General features: G+C 45.2%; 1 protein-coding gene across 2 annotated transcripts; it reads right to left on the bottom strand.

Annotated features, from left to right (window-relative positions):
* Positions 1–6,499: 6,499 nt before the first annotated feature.
* Positions 6,500–9,786, bottom strand: LOC138823659 (type III endosome membrane protein TEMP-like). Of its 2 annotated transcripts, none has more exons than XM_070017136.1 (3): positions 9,678–9,786; positions 7,545–7,653; positions 6,500–7,405 (listed from the first exon to the last, which is right to left on the bottom strand). In XM_070017136.1, exons 2-3 carry the CDS (start codon positions 7,579–7,581, stop codon positions 7,083–7,085), a joined length of 360 nt encoding a protein of 119 aa, XP_069873237.1. In that variant the 5' UTR covers positions 7,582–7,653; positions 9,678–9,786; the 3' UTR covers positions 6,500–7,082. The 2 variants fall into 2 exon arrangements, with proteins under 2 accessions (XP_069873237.1, XP_069873238.1); XM_070017137.1 differs by lacking the exon at positions 9,678–9,786 and adding an exon at positions 9,549–9,629.
* Positions 9,787–26,189: the final 16,403 nt, after the last annotated feature.

Raw genomic sequence — 26,189 nt, 5'->3', positions numbered from 1 at the left:
TGTGGGAAGTGGGAATGGACATTACCAGAGGCTCGGGACAGTTGGCATGTACTGGTGAAACAATGGGCCAGGGAAACTTAGGGTATTGGCAAGGGTGGATGCAATGATGGACCTTGAAATACATATTGGTATTGAGAGAAACAGTAAGCCAAATCTAGAGAAGCAACATAAGGTAGTCTGGACTTAGAAACTCCTATCAGGTGACAAATGATATAGATAGAGGTAACTATGTCTTCTTAGTCTCAGATCCTCAGCTATGTCACTTGGATGTATGGATGCAGAATAAGATCTAGGAACCCCCCAAATCTGATTAAGTCTAGCTGGTCTTTACATCATACCCACCCATGAGTCCTCCCAAGGCAAGCCTTCTCAAATTCTGTGTCTAGTACAAGGGCCAGAGATGCCTGATTGTTCTCCTGGTCCTGTGATACTGTCTTGGGCATAGCTTTGGAAATCATCCCACAGGCCCGAAAGAACACAGACATTGGAAGGCCAGGCCTGGCTAGGATATAGCTGATCATTTCTAACTTCTCAACCTCCCCTCCCCAAGCCTGGATTTTGCACCCTGAAATTCCTGGGCTCCCATTCACTGGGTGGAGGAGTTCACACCGGCAAAGTGGGAACCAGCCCAACTTGCCAGGAGGTTTCTTGTATGAGTCAATTTTATCCTTACTTTAAGGTGCGCTATTGGTGTTATTGCTGGGTGAAGCAGTTCACATATCTGAGCCTCAGTGTTTCAAGCTACAAAGCAAGGTTGCCTTCCCAATGAGCTGTTGATTGTGACAAAATACTAGCACATCCTGTAGCTGATGTTATTTTTTTCCCACAACATCAGAAGTTTTTCATGTTTGTTTTCCCCTTAAATCCTTTGCTATCCTGACCAGATCTTCCAACCTGAGTCCTGGGAAATAAAGAAATTCAAATCTCCAGCCTGAAGTAAAATAGGACCAAGATTTGGCAAGTTCTTTCCTCAGGATTAAGGCTGGCTACCTGTAGTGAGGAGCCATTGTCTGGAAGTGTGGATGGAGAGGGATTTGCAGAGTGCTTGTAGAGTACTTGTGCTGTTCAAGTACACACACATAGAACTCAAGTAGTCCTGCTAATGATCCTGTGATCTCCATTCCATTGAGAAGTCAGAGCATGGAGAAGTTAAGTAACTTGCCCAATATGATGTTGCTGGAGCTTCTCAAACTTCTTATATATGTCTTTTGTGATACCTCCCCATTCACACACAGGACACAGGATATGGCCATGCCTGTAAGAGACATCCAGAATGCTAGGCTGTCCTCTGAAGTCTCAATTAGGGTCCCCAGATCAGGGCAATGATAGCTGCTAAGAGCCAAGCTGGGGTCTGGATCTAAGGCAGGAAAGAAACAGACCAGACAGCTGGTTGAGTTGAATGCCAAACCTCCCAGAAATTCTAGTACTCTTGATCCACTGAGTCTATGGACTCAGGTCAAGCTCCTTCCTTGTGCCAGGGGCCAGGCATGCTGAACACAGCAAGAACAGATTCTCCTGAGGAATCAATGAAGCCTGGAATGACAGGGTCCAAGGTTCTGTGATTCCAGAGTCCTACTCTGCCAGGCTTGGCATCCAGCAGGTTCTGAAGGAACTCTTGCTTGTAGACCCTCATAGAGTATGGGCAGGTGCTAGAATAGGATCTGGCCTTTCCCTTCTTCTGGGGGTCTAACATAGTTCCCAAAGGGTATGTGAACATGGGGACAAGCAGAATCATTCTCAAACACAGCCTGAACACAAGAAGGTCCTGCTGGGGTCGGAGTCAAGGGAGCTGAAGGAGTGGAGGCAGGCCCAACTGTGTTTACAGCAGCTTCTTTCTCAGCCACCAAGATCTGCCCTTAGAGTCCTCCTCCAGGGTTTCAGGCTGTGAGGCAGCTTCCATTCTTCCAGTGCCTTCAACAATCAAACCAGCTATGGAACTCAGGAACGACTGCTGATTTGGGCCACATGAGCCAGGCTCTCCTCCTCTCTAGCTTCTAGTTTCCCCTGCCAGGTTCCACACAGGACCAACCCTCAGGAAATTCCTTGTATTGTAATAACCTGCAAGCAAGGAAATACACGGAGGCACAGTTAAAGATGACAAAGGAGACGGGCGCTGGTGGCTCACGCCTGCTAATGATGCTAAGATCTGAGGATCGTGGTTCAAAGCCAACCTGGGCAGGAAAGTCCGTGAGACTCTTATCTCCAATAAACCACCAGAAAACCAGAAGTGGTGCTGTGGCTCAAGTGGTAGAGCACTCAGCTTGAGCTGAAGAGCTGAGGGACAGCGCCCAGGCCCAGAGTTCAAGCTCCACAACCGACCAAAAAAAAACCAAAAACAAAAAACTGACAAAGGAGTTTTATTAGTCAGTCTGCAACCCTGTCCTGGTTTACCTCAGAACTAGGAGCACCTGCAACCTCCAAGGGGGCAAGTTTTTTTTTTTCCTTTTTCCTCCATCCCATAGGCCTCTCCACTCTCTGCAGGGCTCTCTGCTCTTTGCAGGCCTCTCTGATCTCCGCAGTCCTTTCTCAGCGGGCCTCTCCACCTCTCTATTGTTCTTTCCAATTTCTTCGGGCCTCTCTACAGGCCTCTCCACTCTCCACAGGCCTCTCCACTCTCCACAGGTCTCTTCACCTCCCCGATCTCCACAGGCCTCTCCATTCTGCGCAGGTCTCTTCACCTCTCCGATCTCCACAGGCCTCTCCACTCTGCGCAGGCCTCTCAGCCTTGTGTGGCCCCCTCCACCCAGGCCTCTTTTCCGGCCCAGATCTCCTCAAGCCTGAGGAGAGCCCAGGCCCTGCTTCACTCCCTGAGGCACCTTGCCACGTTATATCTTGGGGTGTCCCCTCTCTATATTCCTTCCCCGGACCCCCCTCCTCCCTATATCTGGTGGCCCACTCCCCTCAAGCCTCCCTTTGGCCCCCTGCCCCTCAGCAGCCTGGCGTGTGTGGTGATGACATCAGCGTGGGGGCGGGACTTCCTGCCCTGAGTTAGTTTTTTCCCTATGTTGAGGCTAGACATTAGCAGTATTGCTGGGCAAAGCAGGCAAAGGTGCAGCTAGTGTTTGACCCATTACAGAAGTATGGAGGTACTCAGTCATTCCCTAAATACACCTGTCCTTTGAAATCCAATATGACAGAGAATGAGATCACAGACATCCAAACCTTCATATATAAAATGTCATGGCATTTGCATACAGCCTACACACATACTCCAACCTTCTTTAAACCATCCCTCACTTATAATGCCTGATACAATGCCTACTCATCATTCCATTCACATAGATTTAGCATAGTACTTGGCTCATGACAAATGCAAGCTTTATTCTTCAGACTTTTCTGGAATTTTTGAATAAGAAAAAGGTGGTTTTGGGTTTTTTTTAAATGGTACTGGGGTTTGAACTCAGGTCCTTATGCTTGCAAGGCAAGCACTCCACCACTTGAGTTCTAAGGGTACAAAATTTGACCTTCAGCCAGAGATCTGCTTCCTGCCTTCCAGGAGAGCTGCCCCTTTGATTCTGTGCAACAGCCAGGATTCCCCTCCTAAAATTCTTTGAAATTAAACTCAAGTCTCTATCTTAAGATTTCCCCTCCCACCCCCACAAAGCCAGGCACAAGTAGCTCATGCCTATAATCCTAGCTACTCAGGAGGCTGAGTTCTAAGGATTGTGGTTCAAAGCCACCCCAGGCAGGAAAGTCTGGAAGACTCATATCTCTAATTAACCACCAGAAAATGGAAGTAAAACTGTGGCTGAAAGCGGTAGCCTTGAGCTTTGAGCCACAGCCTTGTGCTTTTGTCCAGGGTCAACCTCAAACTGTAATCCTCTGACATCTGCCCCCCAAGTAGCTGGGATTATAGGGTTATACCTCCAAGTGTAGCCTCCCAAATATTAATAACCCATGGTTGGTTGATTCATCTGATGACAAACCCTGAGATGAGGTCCTTATTCCATTCTAAGCACCTGCTCTTAGCCCCTCCCCGGGAATCTCATCCACTCCTGTGTTCAGTGACCATGTTGCCAAGCATCTCCAAACACATGTCCTCCTCCTCTATGAACTCTTGGCATCTCCCCCTCAAAAATCCTGCATCCAGTACCATCCCCTCAACTTGCTCTTCTCACTGCACCCAGCTGAGGATCTAAAAACCAAAGCAGTTGTGTAATGCCTTCCCAGCTCCCCAAATCCAAAGTCAAGTTCTGTCCATCCTGCCTCCTTCCTGTGTCTGGAGTCTCTATTCTTTGTACCCTGCCTTAGTCAGATCTTGCTACCTTTGGTTCATTTCTGCACAGTGACCATAATGATTTTTCTATCATGATTTTATCTCTCTTGTAACAAAAAAAATGTAAGTCCACAGTTACTCTCAGGGTGGAGTGTGAGCTCTGCACCTGTTTGTAAGGTCCTAAGGCCTCCTCAGACCCTGCACTCCAATCCTCCCAAACTTCTCTTTCTTAAGCCTTTTCTGCATCAGTCACTCTCTTGATTTCCTTCTCTGCCAGCTCTTCCCTCAAAGGCTGATACTGCACCCCAAGGAAGAATGTGAGGGCAGCTACCCAGCTCCTGAGGATTTCTATCTTCTTATCTGAGAATGATGTGGAATGAAAGGTGAAATTTCCTATGTATTCCATATATTCTAAGGCCCTGGCCTTAGTTGATTGGACCCTTTGGTGAATACTTGATCCATATTTGACCAAACACAGTCTCTTACCTGAGTGCTTAAACTTGAAATCCAGGGCTTGGGAGTCCTACACATAGAAAGTCACATGGAGGGGCTGGGAAGGTGGCTCAGTGGTAGAGCGCTTGCCTTGCATGCCTGAGGCCCTGGGTTCGATCCCTCAGCACCACATAAGCAAAAAGAAAAAAAGCCGGAAGTGGCGCTGTGGCTCAAGTGGTAGAGCGCTAGCCTTGAGCTGAAGAGCTGAGGGACAGCGCCCAGGCCCAGAGTTCAGGCCCCATGACCGGACCCAAAAAAAAAAAAAAGTCACATGGAGAACCCCTAAGCAATAAGGTTCTAGGGGTACAAAGCCTAACCTTCAGCCACAGAGATCTACTTCCTGCCTTCCAGGAGAGCTGCCCCTTTGATTGTGTGTAACAGCCAGGATTCCCCTCCTAAAATTCTTTGAAATTAAACTCAAGTCTCCATCTTAAGATCCTCCCTCCTACCCCCCACCACCCACCAAAAGCCGAGCACCAGTGGCCCATGCCTGTAATCCTAGCTTCTCAGGAGGCTGAGATCTGAGGATTGCAGTTCAAAGGCACCCCAGACAGGAAAGTCCATGAGAATCATATCTCTAATTAACCACCAGAAAACCAGAAGTAGAGCTGTGGCTGAAAGTGGTAACCTTGAGCACAAAAGCTCAGGACAGTGCCCAGGCCCTGAGTTCAAGCCCCATGACTGACACACACAAAAAACATTTTGCCCCGTTGCTCAGTCTCCCTCCAGCAACTGTGACTCTGTCCTTCCCTTCTCCTTCATCAAGATTCTTGGTAAAAAAAAAAAAAAAAAATTGGGCACTGGTGGCTCACAGCTGTAATCCTGGCTACTCAGGAGGCTGAGACCTGAGGATCGGGGTTCAAGCCAGCCCAGGCAGGAAAGTCCATGAGACTCTTATCTACAATTAACCACCAGAAAACTGGAAGTGGTGCTGTGGCTCAAGTGGTAGAGCACAAGTAGTAGAGCTGAAGGGCTCAGGGACAGTGCTCAGGCCTAGAGTTCAAGCCTCACGACCAACAAAGGAAGAAGAAGGAGGAGGAGGAGGAGGAGAAGGAGGAGGAAGGAGGAGGAGGAGGAGGAGGAGGAGGAGGAGGGGAGGAGGAGGAGGAGGAGGAGGAGGAGGAGGAGGAGGAGGAGGAGGAGGAGGAAGAAGAAGAAGAAGAAGAAGAAGAAGAAGAAGAGGAAGAATATTCTTGGTAAAGTTTTCGAGATATCTTCTACTTCCTCACCTTCATCTTTTCCTTAAGTGCACAGTCACCAAAATCCACAAATGTTCAAGTTCCCTATCTAAAATAGTACATTATTTATATATAACTTACACAAACACTCCCTTACACTTTAAACCATCTCTAGATTACTTGTAATGTCTGTAGCAGTACCCACACGTAATTTCATTTGCATGGATTCAGCATAGTTTGGGCACATGGCAAATACAAGTTTTACTCTTTGAATGTTTCCCCAAATATTTCTGACCTATGTTGGTTGAACACATGGGTGCAGAACCCATGGAAGACTGACTGTAGGAAGGGTTGACTGTAATTAGCATCCATCTTGTCAGTCTTGGTATATACAACTTGGGGCCTTAGAGAGCTCAAAGTTTATCTGTAGGAACAGGCCTGGTGAGGGGCAGGTCCCAGTGGTCATAAACTAAGATGTGGCCAGGGCAATATGGAGAAACTGATAGGGTGTGACCGAGGGAGAAGGTAATGTAGGAGAGGAAGTCTAGGGAAAGTCTTTCAGCTGAATGATAAAATCTGGTGTAGGAAAAATGCACATGGTGATTTCTTATTTTTAATTAAAAATGAAAATCAATTTATTCCTCTATAAAACATAATATTATATATAACCAGATTATCCACTTCATTGATAAGAAAATTTTCAGTAAGAAACTTGGCACTGGTTTCTACCCGCTTGAATGTGTCCTCCAGGCACATGTGAAATACATTTGAAAGGCAGGCCCAGGGGCCCAGGGGTCAGGAGGCCAGGGACTGACATTAGAAGGGTAGGGCTCCCCAGGCAGGGGGAACAAGGTAAACAACTACATGGCACATAAACCGTTAAGTAGGGAGTGTAGTGAGGAGGCACAAAAGGAGAACAACAGGCCAATCCAGGCCTGATCATAGAGGCTTTTCCTCCATACTCTTCTGCTGTTAGGCTTTATCCTAGGAAAAGCAGGAAGCCACTGAGAGTTATTGAGCAAGAGCAGGTCATTGACACTTTGGTGGACAGTGACAGGAAATGGAGGATTGTTCTGCCCCTGGTCAACCTTTAGGCCCTAGCTACCTTTGTCCCTGAGATCTGAGATGCCCACATAGCATCCACTGTCCTTAAAACATCAGAGATGGAAGGAAGGGCAATGTCCGAAGATCGAAGATCAGAGAGAGAAGTGGTCCCTGCTTCCTTCTGTCTCCAGTTCACCAGCCCCAGGTTGGATATAATTGTCTTCAATGAAGCCATCATCATCCTCATCTTCACCCACCACTGGACGGTCTCCACCCCTAGTCCTGGGCAGAGGGCGATGCTGGTAGCTGGCACGGTATCGGCGGCAGACATGGCATTTGGCAGCAAGTGCGATGAGGAGAGAGAGGAATACGGCCCCTAGCACAACCCCTACTAGTACTGGCCATGCCCGGCCCCCGCTGCTGGGCTCAGGGGTCATAGCTGATGCTGTGGGGAGCACTGATGGCCCCTCCTGGGCTGCGGAGAAAAGGACAGCATTATAGTCCCCAGCTGATGCTGCCAGGAAAAACTAATCAAAATGCAGGCAAAACCCTTTTCCCAATCCCACCAGCTAAGGGGACCCATCCTCTCATTAGCCACCCACGCTGCTACTCACTTTGGTTTGCCTCACTCATGGAGTGGCCTGATGACATCAGGGAACTTTCGCTTCTACCAGCCCAGGCTCCAGAGAGACCCCAGATGCCCGGCAGATGTAGGGCAAAAGTCTAGAAAATACACAGAGGCATAGGGGTCAGGGACAGCCAGAGGATCCACAATTCAGGCCATACTCACAGCCACATCTGGCACTACACAGATGCTGATGGCTGGGCCACTGCCCATTTGTCCAGAGAAAAGAAAAAGCTGAGTGCACAGAAACTGGCTCTGCCTTTCTAAGGGATGGTTGCTGGGCTTAGTTCTAGAAACTTGTAAAACAAATACATTCTGATGCTCTTAATGACAATTCCTGAAGGCTCAGACATCATGTAACACACACACACACACACACACACACACACACACACACACACACACACACACACACATTGTGCATATAAACACTACCCCACCTTATAGATGAGGACACGAAGGCCAGAAAGGTGAACAGACCCAACCAAAGCCCTCAAACTTGAACCCAGGCCAATCTGCCATGCTGCCTGTTAATGGGAGATCTGGCAGAGGCAGATCCTGGCTCCCAAGATTAGACAACAATTTTGGGGGACACTGAGGAGAAGGATACAAGTCCCTCCGAGGACAGAGATCTTAGATACAGCCAGAGCAACCCAGAGGGGCAAGGGCACTGCCACACACCTCTACCCTCAGCCCTTGCAGCAGCGCCTTCAATACTTAAACCCACAGGAGGCCTACACTGCACCATAAAGGGAAAGTTTATACCAGAGATTATCCCAGCCAGGACTGCCTTAAGCAGGAAATGATGGGGCTGAGGATCACCTAGGCTGGGCACCCTGGAGGGAAGCACCTGAGTCAGGTGACTAGCTAGAGAAGCTCATGTAGGTTTGGGCACCCCAGGAAGAATGGCACCTGAGTCAAAGGTATGGGAGAGACACACCTCAATGTACCAGAGAAGGGACAGCTAGGGCTGGGCTGTACTTAGGGATCCATGCAGCAGAGCAGCCCAGCTAGGGAAGCACCTACAGAGAAGCACCCAGTGTCGGGAGTACCCAGGCTATCCTATGCGTTAATAGAGATTCAGAGTGACACCTTTGTTCCCCACACTCAACCAGCTTTCCAGCCCCCAACTATGGAAAATACTTCCAGCTATCCACCCCTCCCCCACCCACAAGCCACCATCCCCTTTTCCCTCAAGCCACTATCTCCTAACTGGTCTTTCCTGACCTCTAGTCCATTCCCCAGAGCAACTCTGACCCTAACACATGCTTTAAAAAAAGAAAAATCTTTCCAGAACCTTTCCATGGCCCTCAGCAATGCGGTTGTTTTTTTTTTTTTTTTTTGGTTCCTACCCTATCTTGAGGCCTTGTAATCCATCATGGAGCCCTCAGGCCAAACTTCTTCCTAGATTCCTAGATTCCAAAGGCTCCACACTCTCATTATTTCTCTTTCTTTCTCTTCCTCGCCAGCCCCAACTTGCTCTCCAGGAGACTACTCCTCGCCTCAGGTTTTTGAGTCTTCATCTCTCAGGACCAACACAAACCATCCTAATCATGGTTGCCCAAGGATTCCCCTGGGTGACCTCTGCTTGTTCTACCCAGTCAGCTACCAGTCAAAATGGGCCACTGTCAGTTTCCTGAGAGCCAGGACCAGGCTGACTGATGTGTGGTCAGTGCTGCAGGCAGAGCTGGGCACAGGTGAGTGAAATTAATGGAGGAAAGGGGAGAGTGAATGAATATGGGAGGAAATGCTTTACAAAGGAGAGACACATTGGTCATTCATCCATTTGCAAAGCACTAAGCATGAGAGTTCATTACCTTGAAAGGAACCAAATCCAATTAGAATTTCTTTTTTAGTGTACAGCTATTCCTTTTCTCCCTGTAAATTCTTCCAAAAGATTCCCGTATATACACACGTTAGATACATTCCCCAAACGACTGAACTCACAGCCCATACTGTCCTGTGCCCATACCCCCTACACACACACACACACCTACAGATCCTGGCCCACGCAGATCTGTAGTGTTTGTTTTTTTTCTCCTGCTATTTCCAGCAGCCTTTGGGGATCCCTGGGGCTCTCCCACGCCCCCTCCCAACGTCTCCCCCCACCCCTGCTCCCCACCTTCAGGAACTGTGCACAGGCGGTGGAGGTGGCTTCCGGCTGGGCGGGCAGAACGTGGACAGGTGGGCGGGCTGCCGCGGGCTGACTCACCTGCGGACGCAGTGGGCGGGGCGGAAGTGCAGGTGCGGGGAGGGCTGAGCATCCGGGAGGCGGGCAGCGCCTCGGGAAGGGAGGACTCTTACTACATCTTCCCAGCTCTTTATGGGTGAAGGCGCACCCTGCCCACGGGGTGGACAGTTGTTACATCTGGGGTGCAGAGGCGACCTAGAAGGGGCCTAGCCGGCAGCGGCTCAGGCTGGTTGCCCTGATAAACAAGTGAATTTCCGGTGACTGAGGGTACAAAGTTCGCAGTGGAAGGGAGAGTTTTGCAGGCCGCGGCCGGCGGTGGACCGGAACCGCAGGGGAAGGCGAGGGCATTCTTCCCAGGCAAAGCCGGAAGCCCACGGACACTCCAGTATTCCCCATGAACAGGTGTGTGTATGAATCCCTGGATTTTCAAGCTTCCTGGGTCCCTGCCAGAAGGCTCTGAACCTCTCCCAAGTGCTTGCCTACCTTTCACCTGGCTCTTCATCCCTGGGCCCGGTGCCACTTGTCTGTCCTTCAAGATACAGAGCAAGAGTCACCTTCTCAGGTGACATTGATCAAGACACACTGTACCTATAGACTGATTTGTTTCATTGAAACCTTTTTGTACAACGACTTAAATATAATGAAAAAGGAAGTGGAGGAGGAGGTGAGGAAGAAGAAAAAGAAGTCACCTTCTCTGAACTCTTTACCCTGGCAAGCCCTACCTGGTTTAAGTGCTGGGTACTCTGTGGATACCTTGCAGCATTTTTCTCAGTACCTGATACTAATCCTCTCTGTGCTGCCTTCCCCAGTGGCCTGAGAGCTCACTCGGAATAAGAGACCCTTCTGAGTCATCTCTGGGTTCCCAGTACCCAGCACAGAGCCTGAGGCAGAGCAGGCTCGATAGACATCTCAAGGAAGAAAGATTGCCCACGCCAAGGCAATCAAGGTAGCTAAGACAAGGACATGCCAGGATCCACAGGGACTGAGGGCATTGCTGAAGCAAGGGCCGCCCAGAGGTGGTACACAACAGTGATAAGGAAAACCATCTGAAATATTCTGTTTCATTACAGAGAAATGGAAAAAGTTCATCAGCCACAAGTTACAAATTACCAAATGAAAAGTCTGAAACAAGAAGCAGCAGCAACAGCAGCAAAAACCCAGCATTGGTGGCTCAGGCTTATAGTCCAAGCTACTCAGAAGATTGAGATATGAGGATCTCAGTTCAAAGCCAGCCTAGGCAGACAAATCCAAAACAGTCTTAGTTCCAACTCAACAGCAAAGGGCCAGAAGTGGAGAAGTGGTTCAAGTGGTAGAGTGCCAGCCTTGAGTGAAAAAGCTTAGGGACAGCATGAAGCCTTGAGTTCAAGCCCCAGTCCTGGCATGAAAAATTAAAAAAAAAAAAAAGGTTTATTTTACCTTCTTAAATGTGTGTAAAAGCCTTAAGTGACAGTCCTAATTAATACAGGTCCACCTCCTGCTCTTTGGTGTTATCTGCCCCTCATGTATGCTAACAAAGGGGTCAATCTAAAAAGCCTAGGCTTTTCTTTCTTAGATTTTCATTACCATGAACTCTAGCTTTTTAGAGCCCACTGACCTTTTTTCCCCCAGGTGTTACCTGACCTGTTGCTGGGGGTACAGCAGCTTGTCCCAGGACCGGTCCTTTTCTGACTAGCACCTGTAATGTTTTAATAGTTGTACAAAGGGGTTACAATTCAACATGTCAGTTTATGAGTACAATCATCTTGATTGTTGTCACCTCTTCCATTTTTCTCCCTTTCCCCATCTACCCCAACCCCTCCCATCCCCTCAAGTTAATCTGGTTTCAGGAACCTTATTGTCTAGACCAGTCTTCCTTGATGCTGCCTCATCTGAGTGAAAACCCTCTCCACTTCATCTGGTCCTGCACCCCACACCCCTCAGTCCTTCTCCTCCATAGCCCTGACCATACTGCATTGTGTTGTTCTTTTTGTATCCCTTACAGTTGTGGGGGATATTCTGCATTGGTTATGTTCTCATGATATCCCCAATATCTATCTACATTGGCAAAAATGAATGCTGAAATGAATGAAGGAAAAGAAAGTGGTCATTAACCCTAAATGGAATAATGTATGCCAAGGAATGAGAATTTTATTTTATTTATCTTGTATTTATTTATTTGTTTATTTATTTATTTATTTATTTATTTTTGTCAGTCTTGGGGCTTAAACTCTGGGCCTGGGCACTGTCCCTAAGCTTTTATGCTCTACCACTTTGGGCCACAACTCCACTTCCAGGTTTCTGGTGGTTAATTGAAGATAAGAGTCTCACAGACTTTCCTGCCTGGGCTGGCTTGAACTGCGATCCTCAGATCATAGCCTCCTGAGTAGCTAAGATTATAGGTGTGAGCCACCAGCACCTGGCTTTATTTTTGAAACAAGGAAGTCATACCAACATCATTGAATGACCAACATCCATTGAACACCTACTATGACCCAGCACTTAATATTTACTGGAGTTATTCATATAGCATAATCTAATTTATATAACATAATATCCACCTTTTTAGTCATTTGCAAACAAATGATTCGGTAGCATTACTACATTCATAATACATAAGATAGATACTGTTTATCCTCTCAACAGATGAAAAAGGTGAGTCCAGGAGAAGGTAAACTGTCATGAAATCCTCAAGAAGAAAATAAAGCAAAATCTCCATTCATCAGTCGATCATCCATCATTAGTCTAGCCTTTATGCAAAGAATACTAATCGAATGGCCCCCAGTGGTGCCACAACCAGCCCATAGAACACAAAACAACAGGTAACAACCTGCTGGATGATCCCACAGCACAGAGAACAGAGAGTAAGCTGGAAAGCAAAACATCCGCTGGAGTTTCAGCAGCTCTGGTGCACTGACCAACCTTTACAACCTTCCCGGCAGCACTGGCAACGGTGCGGTAGGCTCTGTGTGAGCTGCTGGAAACAGTTGATGCTGCCTTTACACTTTCATTCTGGCAGGAAAAACAGGCACTACACAAACAAATAAGACTATTTCAGATAATGGCAGATGTTAGGAACCAAATAAATTCATTTCATGTGTGCATTAGAGGAGGCTGTTATTGTAGATGGCCAGAAAAAGAGGGGACTCATCGAAGGAGAGAGAGAGAAAGGGGTGGAGGAGGTGTGGGAAGGGAGAGGAAGGCTATGCCAATATTTCAGGAAGAGAGAACAGGCCGGATACATAAGAGTCATGTCTGGCTGATTCAGACAGCAGCAAGGATGCTGCTGGATGGGATGCAGGAAGGTAATTGGGTGATCGATGTAGATGATCTTCTGAGGTTCATCAGTCCTGCCCCCCTTCTGTGGGGCTCAAGGCTTTGCTATTTGGTCTGAGGAGGCCAGGATGAAAGCGAGGAGGGAAATCAGCTAGGCCGCTGCTGTAAGCTTGTAGGGGAGAGGAGACACAGCCTCGGGGAAGTCAGGAGGAGAAATATTCAGATTACAGATATATTTTGAAGAGGAAGCTAACAAAATTTGTTGACTGGATGTGGGATCTGAGAAAGAGAGAGAGAAGAAGAATTTTGTCCCAAGTAATTGGGAGATTGGAGCTGCCATTTACTAGTGCAGGAACACAGTGGTATGGAATATAGCGAAGGGAGCCAGGACCAAGGCTTTGGGCACATGAACTAGCCTGGGTTCTCACGGAACCTACAACAGGTGGATGATTTGCTTTAGTCAGATGTTTGAGTGAGATTCCTCAAGGTGAAAGAAGAGCTCAGGAATATACCAGGAGTAGAGGTCAGAGAGGGGAAGAGAAGCAGGAAGTGAGCTTGAAGGAGTGGCGGTGTGGTAACAGAGGGAGCCTGGCCAGAGAAGAAAGCCATTTCAAGGACGAGGACTTGGTTAGCACAGTTAAGTGCTACAAATAGGTCAACTAAGGTATCGACTGCAAATCAACCTTTGAAATTGGCCAAGTGAAATCCCCAATATCCTTGACAAGAGCAGTTTCTCCAGTGTGTTGAAAATCGATGCCTGATGGAGATGTGCATGAATTTGCAAGCAGAGCCCTCTTTTCCAGGAAACTGCTATAAAAAGGGAAGACAGACAGACAAAGAGAAGGAAGACACTGGGGAGGAGCAGAACACGAGCTGCTACATCATGCATGTGCTGATCAGAATAACCCAGGAGAGACAGGAACTTGATGATGAAGAAGGAAGGGAGAAGCAAGGGTGAAGTCCCTGAGGAAGCAGTGGAGAGGGTGGGGTTGGATACAGAGGTTTGGCCTTGGACAGGAGCAGCACAGTCCCTCTGAGTCACTGGAGGAAGATGGCCTGTACAGAGAAAATACAGGTCTGTCATGGGAACCTCAGGGCGATTTCCTCTGATGCCCTCTGATTTTTTTTTCCAGAGCAGTAGCAAACAAAGTCCTCAGCTGGGAGGGAGAAGTGGGAAGGGGGTACTGAGGCTGGAGAAGAGAAGAGAAAGTGTGAATTCATTCCGGAGCAGAGGGAGAGTATGGGCCTAGCTGTGTAATAGGTTTGTGGGTATGCATCAAGTCCCTTTGGGGTAAAGGAGTCCATTTGGGTGGCTGAATGCTTTTATTTTCTGATCACTCCAAGTATAGGTGGGGAGAAGATGGTGAGAAAGATTTAACCAGGATTAGGGATTTTCCAGGCAAATACAATAAATCAAGAGAGAGGCAAAGGCACTGAGCTATAGGCAAGGGAGTGGTTATGGGGATGGACACAAGATCTAGCAAGAGCAAGAGAAGTGGGGGTGGAAGGTGTGGGGAAAACAAAACAGACAGAGTGATCTGATGATTTTAGCAATCGTTCCTGGTGTACTAGAGAGAGTAGGTGGACATAATGGCAGGTGGTGGGCAGATGGAAATGAGGTCATCCAAGCAGTGCGATTCTTGATAAAGACAGGTACTAGTGTAAGAATCTTAACACAGTCCTGAAGTGGGACCTTCAGAGCAATGGTAGTTTTACTCTTATCTGAAGCACGTGATTAACCTGCTGGATCAGAGCCTAAGGACAACATTCTTAAGACTCGATTAATAAATAACTCCAGGCTCCTGACTCTTGGTCCAGCACCTATCCAGCTCTATCCTTCTCCACTGATGATCCAAATTTCCCATCACAGTTTTTAATTCTGCAATCATTTGGAGTAACAGATAGCAATCACTTCCCTTTGGAGATATAATTGCATTTCTCAAAGATAACTCAGGGTTCTGCTACCTAAACAAGGCATGGATATGGAGGAAGCAAAAGCATGAGGATCCCCAGAACCCACTCACACTGGCTCCTTTTCCCATCAGACCTAACTCCCACCCCCCTGGAACAGGTAAGACTCCTAATATGGGGGTCTCAGTCTTGGGGTAGTTGCACAGCCTGCTTGAGAAGCTGAGGGAACAGGAAAGCACATGTGTACATGCAGGAATATGCTCACAGGTATGAACATAGTCACACTAATTGATGATCAATCAAAAATTAGTTGGATTGAGGTATGGTTAAGATTCCAGGCAGTTTACTTGCTGGCTCTGGGTCAAGAACTGGTTATCAACCCTCTCCATTCTGTGTGCCAGGAACTATGTTCTGTTATAAACAGATATGAAACTTTTGCAAGCCTCTGAAGGGAGGTTTCCCATCTCTCATGCTTCCAGCCACTTTCACCCTCCCGCCCCCAAATCATCTCCTTCTTTGGACTTAGGCTTGTTCTTTCAGAGGACACACATCTTGTCCTCCTCTCAACCTTCCCTTTCCCAGGAATCTGGCCTTTCTCCACTCTAGATCTGCTACTTCCCACTTCCTAGATATGTTCCCTTGCCTAGCCCCTGTCATTTAGAGCATCCCTAAAGTCCACTGAGGATAGGGTTTGGTGAAAATGAACCCTTCACTGAGAAATCAGTGTATGAAAAGCTCAAAGGACCCTTCTCCCAGTGGGAGACCTGAGACCAAAGCAACATTTCAAGACCATAGTTTCTAGGGTTTTCTCACCTCCTCAAAGTTGATGGACCTATCCAGCATCATAGTATTCCAGGAGGCCCTGAGGCCTTGGACATCCCCAACCACACTACACTAAAACTCCAATAAAATGACCTCACAGAGTTGCCACATTGAATTAACATCCAGGCTCATGAGTCAATTTCTTCCCAAGCCACCAAATCCACTTGGCCATATCTGATACATAAAGATAGACATGGTACATGCAAAGTGTACTGATGTGGCAGTCTGTGGACCGTCATGGTTTTAGTGAGCTCTGGGGTAGCCAGGCCTAGGGAAAGCAGAGTTCGGTGAGCCTGGCAGGGATAACCACGTCCTCTCCTGAGGGATGCCTCAACCATGCAAGTGGGTGGAGGTGTTAGACCAGCAGGACAAGAGGTACCCACCATGCTGTCATAGGGCAAGTAATAGAATGGTTACGTTATGCCTGACATGTTCTTGCTCTTATGGAGATTCGGTTAGGAAAGGGAAAGGAGGAACATGGTTACCCACTTGAGGTCTCAGAAGTGTTGGAGCAGGCCCCATGCAGAAGTCCTCTGGTGACAGGAACCACTCAGGCCTAGATGTGGACTATCTCCCCGTCAGAGCAGGATACTCACAACTGTGTGCATTTGTAACACCATGCACCCTGCCTTTTGGAACAGTGTTCCTTCTTCCAAAGGGAAACAAGGGCCAGGTTGGCAAACACCACTGTGCCTTCAAGGGAAAGGGCTAAAGAAATCATAGAGTTGGAACACTGCCTTAAAGTTGTGCTACCATGGTAAACACTAGTGGATTTGTCACTACTTCTTGTCCTTCATCTAACATTTAAAGTATTAATGAGCAACCAGAAGGCACTCCTCATGAGCAGATCCTGAAGTAATATGTGACTCAGGCCATGGTGGCAGGTTTTTTCTTATAAAATGTGCTTTGTATGCCAAGCAGGCTTGCTGTTGTTTGAGTCCAGACAATGAGTCATTTGTGTCCCATGTTACTGGATGTGCTATGGGTTCTAGGATTTCAGAGTGACCCAGTATAACTCTGAGGCAAGATGTCCTTAAAGCTCATGCCTGCTGCTCCCCATGTCTGCCCTTTGCATTGTAAAGGGCCCCATTCCACTGTAACACAGAACAGAGCTCAGCTCATGGTTTTTCCAGAGTAAAATCTAATGCTTTCTGAGCATTGGTTTTTCTAAGTCATCGATGCATGCTCTCTGGCTGTGAATCAAATTGTCAGAGGTCAAAGCTGAACTCTACCATGAAACTAACCTGAGGAAGCATTGTTTTCTTCATCTGTAAGAGTCCATGAAGAGCAGCCAATACCTTTCTGGCACTCTTAAGTCTCAATATCTGTTAGCTATTGTAACCTCTGTTGGTAGCTATTCAAGTATCAGATTGTTTGCATTACTGGGTAAATCTCATTCTAACCAAGGTCAATAAAAGTGTATTCCAATTTAAGTAAGTCCTGAGCTTCTGTTCGATCCCTGCATGTCCTGTTCATTTCAGCTTCTACCTCACAAGACTCCTCAGAGCCAAATGGCCTTTGTCAAGCATTTTGTATAAAAGGGACTTCATTCAAAGCCTTGTTGAATTAACTGGGCCTTCCTTTAAATAAAGGCCTGTTTTTAGAAGCTTTTGTTTTTCGACAAGGAAAAGAACACAACCCATTCCAAGTAATCTACAGTCCTCATCACAGCTTATCACAAACACCTGGCACCTCTTTTCAGCCCAACATAAACAAACAAACACACACACACACACACACACACACACACACACACACACACACACACACACACACACACACACACACACACACACACACACACACACACACACACACACACACACACACACACACACACACACACGCTAACTTTAGGACACTGCCTCAGCCTGATCTTCCAAAAATATTTGCTGACAAACTTCCTCTCACTACTTGTTTCCTGGCTTTTAACTCACCAATATGTTTAGTTTCTGCTGAAGTGAAAGTTCCATTGTTACTATAAATATAAATCTCTCTCTCTCTCTCTCTCTCTCTCTCTCTCTCTCTCTCTCTCTCTCTCTCTCTCTCTCTCTCTCTCTCTGTCTCTCTCTCTGTCTCTCTCTCACACAGAGCAAAGATACTGTTCTTTCTGTCAATGGACATGAGAAGTTGAAAAGTGTTTCACTGGCAAATTTGATTTCAGACAAAGACAGGACTTAAGAATCTGTTATCATGTTACTTATTCTAACCAAAAGTAAACTTGATGATGTTGTTTGGGCGACACTTACTTGGTTCTTCAAAAAGCAACTGTGTTAAACAATAAAGTGAAGGCACAGAGATGGAAAAGACAAAGACACCAGCTTTGGGCTTGCACATGACAAAGAAATATCTCAAATACTTTTCAAAATATTCTTGGAGCCAAGATACAAGGGCATGCTTTAGGAGAAGATAGGAATGTCATCTGGGAGGGGGGATAAAAGGCATGTTGGAACTGCTCGTTTCCAAATCACTGAGCAGGACAAAGCAGCCTTCAACTTCACATACTGACTTCACATAGTTTGTACACAATAGCTTCCCCAAGAAGCAAAGATGTGACTCTTACTCCATTAATTTTGAAAAATAATTGCATGGACGCTCAGGTAATCCACCCCAGTCTGGCAGGTTTACTTGGGAGGAGTCTCCATCACTTCAGAAGATGACCAATATGACACTACTTCAAATGGTTATGATGTCAATTTTATTGTTTTGGTGGTGCTGGTAGTTAAAGTAGGGCCTTATCCCATGCTAAACAATGCACTCTAAAACTGAGCTTACCCCTCCACCCCCTGCTTCTTGAGGCCAGTTTTGGAGGACAAGTTGTCAAAGAATTTCTGTCTTTCCCCCTGATAGCCTCTTGATGGAGCCCAAAATTTCACCAGTAACACTTCTGCATTTCTTGCCTTTTAGGCAACCCAAGCTGGCCTGGGATTCACTACGCAGCCTACATTGGCCTCACTTGAACCAGAGTGGTTCTCCTGCGTCTGCTTCCTGAGTGCCAAGACTACAAGTGTGCACTACCATGCCCTGCACTCATTTTATTTTCAACTCAAGGAAATAAATGTGAAAAGCAGAGTTACCTTTAAATGACTTATTCACAAGAAGATAATATAGGTCAGAGAACAGTCAGCAGTTTATACGAAAGATACATGATTAAGTTTCTCAGTACCAGCCCTCTGCTCCCATTTGCCTATAGCTTTCATCCTAAGTAATTAATCTTATTTATTATCTCTCCAAAGTTTCAATATATACAAGCAGTATTGATTATAGATTCTTTTCCTTTCTTAGACTAAAAAGTATCCTTGTGTATACTATTTTGTACTTCCTAATTAGTACATCTTGAGGAACTTAAAAGTACATGAACCTGAAGAGTTTCTTCAGTCATGTTTATTATGCTTTTGTAATATTCCATTGTAGCGCTGTATCAAAATTTCGTTATTAGTCCCCTATTGGTTAAGGTCTGGTTACCAGTGTATGTACAAGGTAGCCATAAGTATTAGTAGTGTTTTATATGGTGTAAGTATATCTGTAGGATGAATTCCCAAAAATGTGAGTCAAAGGGTAAATGAATCCATGAATTTTTTTTTGGGGGGGGTGGTCATGGGGCTTGAATTCTGGGCCTGGGTGCTGTCCCTCAGCTCTTCACCTCAAGGCTAGCACTCTACCACTTGAGCCATAGTGCCACTTCTGGTTTCCTGGTTTGGAGATAAGAGCCTCACAGAGTTTCCTGCCCCATCTGGCTTTGAACCATGTTCCTCAGATCTCAGCCTCCTAAGTGGCTAGGATTACAGGCGTGAGCCACCAGCACCCAGTACATCCATGATTTTTGACATCTATTCCCCAGTTGCTCTCCATGGGAGGCAGAACAGTTTGCATTATGTATGAGCACAATTGTGATGATAGATAAAAATACTGGTCTTTGTATTATTATTACATGGGTAAGCTCCAGCATGTGTTTGTATATCAAAAAGCCATATGTTACTTTTCTATACACTTTTTATAATCACACCCTTTTATCTTTTTCATAACCTTTGCCCAGTTACCTACTGGGTTACCTATCATTTTGATTTCTAATCTTTCACATAAGCTAAAAACATTCCTCTCTTATTTTTGCTGTTAAGGTTTTTCATTTGTAACATATCTGATTAATATTTTCTTTTAGAATCTGTAACCTTTGAGTTTGACTTAGAAAAGTCCCTCCCACCCAAAGTTATAGAGGAATACCCATGTTTTTTAGTTCTTTTGTAACTTCTGTTTTTGAATGTTTAAATATTTAATATACTTGGTGTTTATATTGATAAAATGATGTCAATATTATCTTTCAGATATCAAGTTGTTGTAACACTGTTTGCTAAATTTTTTAAAAAAGCCCAACTTTTCCCACTGGTTTGAGGTGCTACATTTTTCAGAAGTTTACTTTCTTCATGACTTAGGCTCATCTCTAGGTTTTCTTACCATGCTGCTTTAATGAGTATGGCTTTAGATATGTTTTGTATTCTAGCAAATACTGAGGTGAAATGAATTCCCTCATAACCTAGTTACTTAAAGCAACAATGGCTTTATTATTTCTCAAGTCTCTATGAGTCAGAAATTTGGTGGCTCAGTTCTGGCTCATTCATAACCAGTACTATCTGACCATTGTCAGTGGGTAATGAGAAGTGGAACTGTGTTGAAAGGACAAGGGAAGTGCTAAAACAGCTCAGGCTAAACAATCATCTATCTGCATACATGCATTCATGTGTGTGTGTGTGTGTCTCTTTACCTGCCTCTCTGTCTCTGTCTCTTTATCTCCCTTTCTAACTCAGTCTCTTTCTGTCTCTGTCTCTGTCTCCCCTCCCAAGCCCTCCATATGTAGCCTCAAGACTTTTTTATGTGGTTTCTGTGCATAGGAGACTTTGGGCTTTCTCCTAGCAGGGTAGATTCAGAGAAATGGTTTTATGAAAAAAGTAGAAACTGTCCTACCTTTTCTAGCTTAGCCTTCTTTGGAAGACACAATGCATCATGATGCCTGCATTCTGTTTTGTGTGTGTGTGTGTGTGTGTGTGTGTGTGTGTGTGTGTGTGTGCACTTGTGCATACCAAACCTCAGATTTGAACTCAGGACACTGTTCCTAAGCTTTTTGGTCAAAACTAATGCTCTACCACTTGAGCCACAGCTCCATATCTGGCTTCTGGGTGGTTAATTGGAAATAAGAATCTCAAAAACTTCTCTGCTGCGTCGGGCTTCAAACCGTGATCCTCAGATGTCAGCCTCCTGAGTAGTTAGGATTACAGGCATAAGCCACCAATGGCTGGCCCATGACAACACTTCTCATAGGAAAAATGCCAAGGTTACAATGAAAGAACATGTAGAATGGGAGTGGCCAATTTGGAAAATACAGTCTGCCACATCTTACTTTCTACTGGGGATGAGGCATCTTTCACAGATCTCTTCCTTAGTTATTATTACCCATAGAAAATTCTTACTTTCAATTAGCCTTTTTAGAAACCTGCTATATAAGGTCAGTTTGCTGATAATCACATGCCAACCTTTTATCATCTTCATATAGTATTTAACTTTAACTGTGGATAAATTTCCACTGTCTTTTTCCCCCTTGAAGATTGAAGCCAGGGTCTATGCATGCTAAATAAACACACACTTCCCACTTAGCTGCATTCCCAGCCCCCCCCACACACACACATAGGATTTGCTTCTGAAAATCTTTTTTTTTAATAAAATAGTTGGCATGAATGTTGCGTGTGTGTGGTGGGGGATGGAGGTTCCCAGATCAAAATCATTACCTCTGATCCATATGATAATAGGTGAGAGTTGGGAGTCATGTTTAGCTTAGCACCTATACAAATAACTACATATAGAAATACATTTGCAACAGTTAACACATGTATTTCCTTGTCAGCTGAGAGATCCTAGAAGCAATGACAACTTGGTACTAATAAGTGATCCCAGGTTTTGCTTGGTGCTGAGTATTCAACTCAGGACTCATAGTTGCAAAGTATCTATTCTACATCTGAGTTGTACCCCTGGTCCCCATTCTCAAATTAAAGAGACCAGGGCATCTTGAAGGTATGGGATGATTGTAGGACTACGGTAGTAAATGTGCAAGATGAATCTAGAGCATGTTGTTTGTGCTTAAAAGTAAACAAATGATAGAGGATAATAAACAAAGAACAAACTTTAATTTGTGAGTGTGCTAAAAGGGACATGGGGCCAACCAAAGGACTTCCCAATGGCCAAAACTGGAATAATTCAAGCAACAAAATGAATAAAGTAATATTGGAGTATAATACAAAGTGTGAAAGAAATATCTGTAAGTCAATAGTGATAAAAAAATAAAAGATTAGTTAAGTATATAAGTGGGTGAAAAGAGAGAGGAATCTGCCTTTAGAAGATTTCCAAATAATTTATGGAGATACTTCACCTTCAAAGAAGGAAGACATAAATCTCCTCTCCTTAAGTTCAGGCTATTTATAGTGACTTCCTCCACAAAGTACGAATGGAAAGGGAGGAGAATAATAGTAATTTTACAGTAAAGAAATCTGAAAAGTTATACCACTAGCCAGGTTATTGATATCAACACGGGCAATGATAAACTGTGTTACTACTATGTGCCCTTGACACAATATGATGAAGATAGCATTTGACCTCTGTAGTCTTCCTCCCAGAAATCTATAGCCCCAGTCCTTTTTCATGAAAAGCATCAGGAAAGCATCAGGAAAATTCCAGAAGGGGTCATCCTATAAAATATTAGCCTTGTACTCTTTAAAATTGTCGAAGTCATCAAAGCAAGGAAATCCTGAGACACATAGCCAAGAAGCCTAAGGCGACATGACAATAAAATGTAATATGCTATCTGCAAATGGGTTACTGGAAGAGACATAGAGGTAAAAAGATGGAATATCTATTTCATTTGTTTAAAGTGCTATCCAAAGAGTTCAAACCCAGCCTAGGCTATATAGCATGATCATGTCTTTAAAATATCATAAATAAATAAACAAAAGATGGACAAATAAATACCATTATCCTCTCTATCTCAGGAGATGGAGATAATGTGATGCACAGGAGTCTGTGGGCTGTGTCCATTGGCAGTGCAAGCCATTGCCTCATCTCCATTGCCCTGACACTTTGTAGTCCATCCAGGCACCATCAGCTCTATCCTTGACTTCTACACAAGCATCAGGGTAAAAGCTGGGCAATCCCTTGGCTTAAACCTGGGATAAAGGAATGTTTGCCCAGGACCATCATTATCTGAAGTACACACCCAGTGGGACTTAGGTAGATATTCCTCACCCCTCAGGGTAAGCTCCGCACCACCTCCTGCCTAATATCAGCATAGCCTGCTGTTCTCTGTTTCCCTAGCGACCCCCCCCCACCTCTATTCCTGGAGGAACAAGGGTGGAGGAGGTCAGATGAAAAGATGGTCCAACCTGGAGGAAAGAAGTTCCAACCCTAAATAAAAAAGCAAAGGGCCAATCAACCATATCTTGGGGCCTTCTTAGAGCCTTGGAATTAAGTAGACCATACATTGGTCATTGGTCATACCTAAGAAAAGACACAGGACTACCACCCTAACACCTTCATCATTTCAGAGGACCGTCCTTCTCATCACCACTCAAGAAATCTTGGAATCGGGCTGGGAAGGTGGCTCAGTGGTAGAGTGCTTGCCTTGCATGCATGAGGCCCTGCATTCAATTCATCAGCACCACATAAGCAGAAAAAGTCAGAAGTGGCACTGTGGCTGAAGTAGTAGAGCACTAACCTTGAGCTGAAGAGCTGAGGGACAGCGCCCAGGCCCAGAGTACAGGCCCCACGACCAACAAAAAAAGAAAGAAAGGAAGAAAGGAAGGAAGGAAGGAAAGAAGGAAGGAAAGAAGGAAGGAAGGAAAGAGAGAGAGAGAGAAAGAAAGAAGGAAAGAAAGAAAGAAAGAAAGAAAGAAAGAAAGAAAGAAAGAAAGAAAGAAAGAAAGAAAGAAAGAAAAAGAAAATCTTGGAATCTCTCTATAAGCAAACTAGAATTGCATCTTGAGTTAATTTAAGAGTCTCAATGTCTTGTTATGGTCTTGTCTTCAAGTTTCCAAGTGTGTGCCATGAAAGGATCTCTCTTATTTCTTAAGCTGTATGTTCCAAGGTATAACATCTCTCTTCATGGTTGTACCTTTAGCTTATATCCCAACGTCTGACATATGGACGGGCTTAGTAAATACATGATCTGCCTCCATCTTGTTTTCATTAGCCTGGTCCCAGAGAAGGGCTGTTTCTCCAAATGCAGAAGCCCTAAATCTACTAAGCAGCTAAGAAAAACACATATCAATGTTCCCTGTCACTCAGTACAGTCAGCACCAGGAAGCAAACACAACCCTTCTTAGTCCACAGCCCACTGTCCTAATGAGTCTTGGATGGTTCTGAAACACATCTGTTTTTTAGTAGAGTTAAGAAAATAGGCTGGGAAGGTGGCTCAGTGGTAGAGCGCATGCCTTGCATGCCAGAGGCACTGGGTTCGATTCCTCAGCACCACATAAGCAAAAAGAAAAAAGCCGGAACTGGCGCTGTGGCTCAAGTGGTAGAGCGCTAGCCTTGAGCTGAAGAGCTGAGGGACAGCGCCCAGGCCCAGAGTTCAGGCCCCATGACTGGACCCCAAAAAAAAAAAAGAAAGAAAATGGCAGCTAATTCCATTAGCTATTGTGGATTTTTTTTTTTCTGAGATGGTCTCATTATATAACCCAGGCTGGCCTCAAATTCAAGATCCTCCTGCTTCAGTCTACCAAGTACCAGAATTACAGATGTGCCCCACCACCTTCAGCTTTACTTTTTAGGCCCTACTATATGCTTTTAACTACTTTACCACTGCTAAATCAAGATCAGTAAAAGTTAGCATTTGGAAACTAAAATTACAGATAGCATTTACTCAAAGCTTTACCTCAGTGCTGTACCGAGAAGTCTGGCTGTTCTAGACCCCTGGCAGCCCAGCAAAAATCCAGCATATCCCCTGGTGCCCACAGTTAGAATTCTGGGGAGGAGGATATCTTGGTTAGCAGTGATATATTAGCTTCATGTAGAGGTGGTCATGCTGCCATCTTTGCTTTTTATAAACAGCCTTTGGCTTAGCTCTATCATGATCAATTTGGTTTATTTGGGTGGTAGAGTTAATCTTATAATTGACAGAACTACATATTTGCTCTAGCGTTATTTTTGGCCTATAATTTTCCAGTCACTGAGCCTTAAAGCTATGTATTATGGTTTAAGTATTTCCTATTGTAACAGCTGATGTATTCACAACCCACTCAACATTTGTCTATGCAGTGATATTTCATTTAGCACATGCTGTTTGTAAACTGATGCTATTTAAATTACTTGCAACATAAACTCAACATATGTAAAAAATAGTTTACATTTTATAGGACATTGTTGTATAATACAAATTCTTATGTATGGACTGTAACAGTTGCCTTTTATTTATCTACAAATCATAATTATCAGGATTTGTTTCCCAATTGAAAGTAAGGAAGACAGATGGGCCTAGAGTCTATGTATATGCAAGGGTTAGTGTCTCAAACTTTCCTATTCAGAGAAAACACCTGTGCCTGTCTCTGTGTCATTTTCAAGAATAAACACTGTTCTGGTAATTCCATATATCTACAAAATAACATCATGTCCACCAGGTTTTCCCAGAGCCAAGGACAAATTCCACAAAGGTGTACTCTACCTGCAACCCTGCCACACAAACGACCCCAGCATTTTCCAGTCCCTTTCTCAATCCAGATCCAAAGGTCTTGGCACCAAATGAGCTGTATTTTAAGGCATCAACCACTCCCATTCCTCCCAGATCCTGCTCAGAAAGAGCTCGTGTCAGCCTCTGACCTAGGAAAAGGAATACCTGTAGACTAGGGAGGTCTTTATGATCTTCTTTTCATGGTACAGCTGGAGTCAAACACTTGGGAATTCCCAGGAACATTCAGAAGAGTTGCCTAAACCGTCGAACCTATGTGGAGGGATCCAGCTTCTCCAGGAAAGTGAATTTGAGTCTATATCCAGAGGAGACTCTAGCTGTCTCCCAGAACAGGTTCTGGAAGATGTCCCAGCCCCAGAAGGAGGATATGCACTTCCAAGTCACCTAAGTTGATACTAGGTCTCGGCTCCACCTGACTCATCCCATTTAAAAGGGGGTACAGAGGTAATCAGTGAGCACCTCCCTCGCCTCTCTGCAGCACAGCATTCACACTACAAATCTTGTTCTGTTCTGGGAGCTACTACTTGAGCTAGAAATGAGTATGAGCATCCGTGTGCTGAGAAATGGGTCTGGAAAATGCAGAAGAGGTCAGAGTCATGGGGTTTGAAGGAAGGGCTAATAGACTAGGGCTGTTCCCAGATATGGTCAGCCTTTTAAGAGTGGATGCATCTCAGCCAGGCACTAGTAGCTCACACATATAATCAGCTACTCAGGAGGCTGAGATCTGAGGACTGTGG

This window comes from Dipodomys merriami, unplaced genomic scaffold (genome assembly GCF_024711535.1).
Source record: "Dipodomys merriami isolate MVZ:Mamm:240054 unplaced genomic scaffold, mDipMer1.0.p SCAF_121, whole genome shotgun sequence".
In the NCBI taxonomy this organism is placed as follows: Eukaryota; Metazoa; Chordata; class Mammalia; order Rodentia; family Heteromyidae; genus Dipodomys; species Dipodomys merriami.
Note: the sequence above shows the minus strand (reverse complement) of the source record. Positions and strands in the feature narration are given on the sequence as shown.